This window comes from Emys orbicularis, chromosome 3, assembly GCF_028017835.1.
Source record: "Emys orbicularis isolate rEmyOrb1 chromosome 3, rEmyOrb1.hap1, whole genome shotgun sequence".
In the NCBI taxonomy this organism is placed as follows: domain Eukaryota; kingdom Metazoa; phylum Chordata; order Testudines; family Emydidae; genus Emys; species Emys orbicularis.
In genome coordinates this window covers 196,454,048-196,459,332 of record NC_088685.1, presented here as the reverse complement: position 1 = coordinate 196,459,332, position 5,285 = coordinate 196,454,048, and the positions used below count along the sequence as shown (strand labels likewise).

Genomic DNA, 5,285 nt, shown 5'->3' with positions numbered 1-5,285 from the left:
GTAGACATGATTTTCCCCATACACCGTAAATTTCCTTACTTTTGTTTGTGTCTCACACACAGCTTTGTGCACTTGTAATGTAATTTTATTTAATAACATAAAATGTGCTTGTATAGTGAGAAAATAAATGCAACATAAGATATTTAAAGTCTTACCTCAAATATTAGATAACTTTGACTAAGACAATGCAGTAGTTTAAAGGGTGCTAACTTACCAATGAATATAACAAAGTAATTTCAGGTAGAAAGACTTTCGAAGCATATGCCATGTGGTTTATATCTAAGGTTTTAAACTTTTTTCCCCAGCAATCACTCCCTTTCAACAAATTCTTATTTAGAAATAAACGTATTATTTTACAAACAAGAAAGAAAAAGAATTCGGAGTAGTCAGCCATGGGTTTTCAGGTTTATATCCATCAGAGTCTCTTGGTATCCGCCTGGTGATGACCCAGCCACATACCGGTACTATTCACAGAAGAAGTCAATGGCCTGAAAGACACAGTCATTAGAAAAATGAGCAGAGGGTCTTAGGCATTGTTATACCAAATAAGAACTGGGTACAAACTGAATCAAGATACAAAATACATTTTGAAAAGGTAAGCAAGGAGAAGCAAATGTTAAATAATTACCACCTTAAAATTCTATTGTATAAATCATGGAACTTGTCTCAGAATACTAGAGAAGAGTTCCATATTGACTGGATAATGCTTTTTACTAAGCCTTTCTGGTTTTGTTTCTCTTTTGTTCTTTCATTTATTATGGCTAATCAATGGTTGCTACACACTGAGCCACATTCAGTCCTGGTGTAATATAGTGGCCTGCCATGGACTTCAGAGGAGATGTGGCCACTTTATAGTAGAACTAAATCCAGGGCTGCCGGGGGGGGGGGGGGGGGAGTGGGGCAATTTGCCCCAGGCACCGCAGGGGCCCCCACGAGAAGATAGTATTGCAACATTTTTTTATGGAAGGGGCCCCCAAAATTGCTTTGCCCCAGGCCCCCTGAATCCTCTGGGCAGCTCTGACTAAATCTGGCCCTTTAAATTCCTGTAAATAAAACTTGCTTGATAAAGTACAAGTCCTACCAAGTAACTGTTCAGTTAATTTATCCATAGAAATATGTTCTGTGAATTTCCCCTGGACCACAACTGCTAATAAAATACTTTTGAACATAAAAACAATGATGAAACACATATATAGCTCGAAGAGGATTTTTCAAATGCTTTCCTGTTTGAATGGAGTCATACATTTGAACAGAACATAGCTTACTATTCAATATTAATGAAGGTAATTACCAGAAACCTATTCAATGAAAAATGTTTTAAGGTTTTCATGAAAGTGGTTTTAAAGAGACAAGCTACCAAGCAATCTGAGTCTCTGTGCCAACACACTAGCTTCTGAGAAACCAAACATCTGCTTCACAGTGTAATTGAGGGGTTTTTTATGTGAATATATTACAAGTCTTCAGTAAAGTTAAAAATTCCATGGGGCAGTGGAAAGCTTGAGAAACTACAGAAATCTGATACAGTGCAACAGAAGGATGTGTTTTAAAATAAAGCAGCCTGGTTGTTTCAAAATAAACATTTGAATGTTTCCAATCATTTTAATTTTGTGTATTAACGCTTTCTCCTTATATGAGTAAGCAAGCTTTTCACACACACGGGGTGGAGGGCACATAGAATCATAGAATATCAGGGTTGGAAGGGACCTCAGGAGGTCATCTAGTCCAACCCCCTGCTCAAAGCAGGACCAATTCCCAACTAAATCATCCCAGCCAGGGCTTTGTCAAGCCGGGCCTTAAAAACCTCCAAGGAAGGAGATTCCACCACCTCCCTAGGTAACGCATTCCAGTGCTTCACCACCCTCCTAGTGAAATAGTGTTTCCTAATATCCAACCTAGACCTCCCACACTGCAACCTGAGACCATTGCTCCTTGTTCTGTCATCTGCCACCACTGAGAACAGCCGAGCTCCATCCTCTTTGGAACCCCCCTTCAGGTAGTTGAAAGCAGCTATCAAATCCCCCCTCATTCTTCTCTTCTGGAGACTAAACAATCCCAGTTCCCTCAGCCTCTCCTCATAAGTCATGTGCTCCAGACCCCTAATCATTTTTGTTGCCCTCCGCTGGACTCTTTCCAATTTTTCCACATCCTTCTTGTAGTGTGGGGCCCAAAACTGGACACAGTACTCCAAATGAGGCCTCACCAACGTCGAATAAAGGGGAACAATCACGTTCCTTGATCTGCTGGCAATGCCCCTACTTATACAGCCCATAGATTATACAAAGTGCCTTTAAAATTTGCTAAAACTTTCCTTTTCATTGTTTTGGTTTAGTAAATTGAGAAGCACTTATATTTTAAAACAAAAAAATACTGGGTGGTTTTAGAAAAAAAGCCCTTTTGGTGTTAAAAAATAGCCGGGAATGCTTCGTCTAATATTGAACTGAATTGAGAATGAGTGAATTTTCACATGTAGTTGAAGCTTCTTCCCGTTCCCACAGGAGTAGATAGCAGAACTCAGTCAGGCTCCTATCACATAAGGAAAGTGAAGCATGTGCTCATTACAAGAATTCTCTATAAAAGAGACAGATCTCTATTCGTGTAAATAATTAACGGAGACTGCGACAGGATAGGGTGCTCACGAATATGCAGCATGATTCTCCGGCTCTGTAGGACCAATAAAACTTGCTATACGCTGCAAATGGAATCTTGTGCCCAATGCATAATGGGCTTAAAGCTACACCATTCAAGTCAATAAGAGAGTTTTTCAATTGACTCAAATGGGAGCAGGATCAAACCCTAAATTATGAGTTCAGTGGTGCTCCTCAACAAAGTATTGGAAACAGGATCAGGCCCCAGGCATTGTGTGTGGCTCAGCACTATTACAGTCAACAGTGGGATGGTGTAGTGCATAGCGATGATTTGTTTTTATAGCAAATTAGCATTACACAGTTGAGTATATTTATGTAACCCCCTGGCCTTTTGCAGATTCCTTACTGTTGTAGGGATTGTCTTATTAGCTTCTTGATAAACATACTGCTCAGAGACTAAACTGCTAGGGAAGTAGCCAACTGTTCCCATCTGGTCTTCATACTGCTCACCATACACCTTAGAGCAAGAAAAGCTATAATTAGAAACAATAAAGCAGCCCACATCCAAATTAAACTAGTTCAAGTTTTTGTCAAAAGCAGCAATCAAACTCTCTCCCTCTTGTCTTGTGGTCTTTTGGTTTTCATGCTACTTGATTAACTAGGACAAGATTTTTTTCAAAAGGAGGCATGAATATAAGCCAGAACATGGACACACAGGACTCCAAATAAGTTATATTTAGGATGCATTATTTGTAAGATTTTCCAGATAAAAGTGGAGTGGCAGTTTTATTTTCCTTTAAATGAAAGGGTGGAGTTAAGATTTAATGATCCATTGTCATCAGTGTCTCTTCCCAAATTTAGGTTGCTGTAAAACGTTTGCACCTGATTCTTTGAATAAATGGCAGCAGCAGAAGAGCATTGGATTTTATTTTGATTGCTTCAGTGCATTTATTTCCATTATACTATTATCTATATTTTAATAGGTTATATGGTCTCTCAATAGGAGAGAGATTCTTATCAATGCTTGTGAAGTTTGGATTGGAAAGTTTTGTATATTCACTTTTTTAAAATCTCAGATGCAGTCTTTAAAAACGCCACAGGATTTATTTTCGCTGCTAAACTCTGCTTTTTAAAAAGTGGATGTTGACAAAGAAACATTACTAGCCAACTAGAGGTAGATTAATGCTTGTATAAAGAAGAATTTCATCTTACACTTCCAGCCCAGAACTCTCCAGCTTCTCTCTCTTTCACTAGTTTTGAATAAACATAAATCAACTGCCCTTTTTTAATATTAATGAACCTGCAGTCTGGTGCGTTGTAATCATCTTCTGCTCTGGCAAGGGAAATGGTGTCTGCAAAGGAAAAAAAGGAGGTGGATAACGCGTATATATTAGACTCTCTCTGAAGCAAGTAATCAGAGAAAAGGCTGCCAGATTTCATCTTACACAATTTTCAGTCTGTACTAAGCAAAGTAAAGTAAAGCCAGAGATACTCACTTTATCACAACATTACAACACTACAACAGTGTTCTCAGAAAAATGTTTTTAACTACACCTACCTTTGATTATAATGGATTTTGAAACAAAATCCTTGAAAAAGCAGCATGTGGAATATAAATTAATTTCACATGTGGTTTTGCCACATTAAAAAATTTTTTAAAGGTACAAAGACACCGATTTAATACAGCAAAGCTAACAAGCAGCTCGTTCTTACATTTCAAAACCAGACACTGCTTTGTATAAAAAACACATTTAGTTTTGATCATATGCTTTACTAAAGTTTAAACAAAAATACTTACAAGCACACTCCTCATCAGCACAGAGCTTTTTGCTGGCAAGTTTGTCCATAAAAATTCCAGTCACGCCAGGATATGCAACTCCAAGGCATAAAAATAGTATAACCAAATCAATAGTTAGTGTCATTTTTCTATCAATGTTCTTTGCTAGCACTTCTCTCTCAAATGCATGCCAAGTCTGGTAACACTTATCTTTTATGGAAAAGCTAGACATCTGGACAAACATTTCCCTGACCAATGGGAAGAGATTAGGTTAACATTCCACTACTTTAAGAGGAACCATAGGGCCCCAGGGGACCCTCAGGTTTTATTTACCAAATACAATCCCTTTCCAAAGCTTTTTTGTACCATTGCTTCAATAAACTGCTGTATTACAGAGACATTCTATACTTTCCTGTAGGCCTTAGTTAACTGTAATATTCTTATCACCACCTCAGGCAAAATTTGTCTGAAGATGAAAAAAATAAATCAGTCCTCGTTAAGCAGCAAATGAAATAACATCCCTTAAAGTCCATAAATCCTTGATTCTCATGAAATGTACAAAGACAAAGTCAGAGCTTTCTGGGGCAGACTGTCTCTGTGTCTTGTTTCTACAGGGCCCTTAGGCACTACTGCAAATATAAATAAACCTAGTCAGTGGCACAGGTAGTTGAATCTCAGTGAAAGGCTCTGTGCATCAGCAAATTACATTTGAAATTTAGGCACTGCATATTCATAGCGTGGACAAAGCTTTAATTTCATTGGGTGCTCTAGTTAAAAAGCAAACATATTTAACAGCTTATGCCAGAACAACCCTTTTCCATCCTAATTTACATAACTGCAGTATCCTCACCACAGTATGACCTTGCACCCACCGTATGTGTGAGGTCATGTCTTGCATGCGAGCGTAGAATCACATTCCTCCC

The 5,285-nt window shown here is 38.3% G+C and overlaps 1 protein-coding gene across 1 annotated transcript; it reads right to left on the bottom strand.

The window, feature by feature from the left end:
- Nucleotides 1–464: 464 nt before the first annotated feature.
- Nucleotides 465–4,507, bottom strand: OTOR (otoraplin). Its single transcript, XM_065400351.1, has 4 exons — nt 4,384–4,507; nt 3,798–3,937; nt 2,992–3,102; nt 465–488 (listed from the first exon to the last, which is right to left on the bottom strand). Exons 1-4 carry the CDS (start codon nt 4,505–4,507, stop codon nt 465–467), a joined length of 399 nt encoding a protein of 132 aa, XP_065256423.1.
- Between the last annotated feature and the right edge of the window lie 778 nt (nt 4,508–5,285).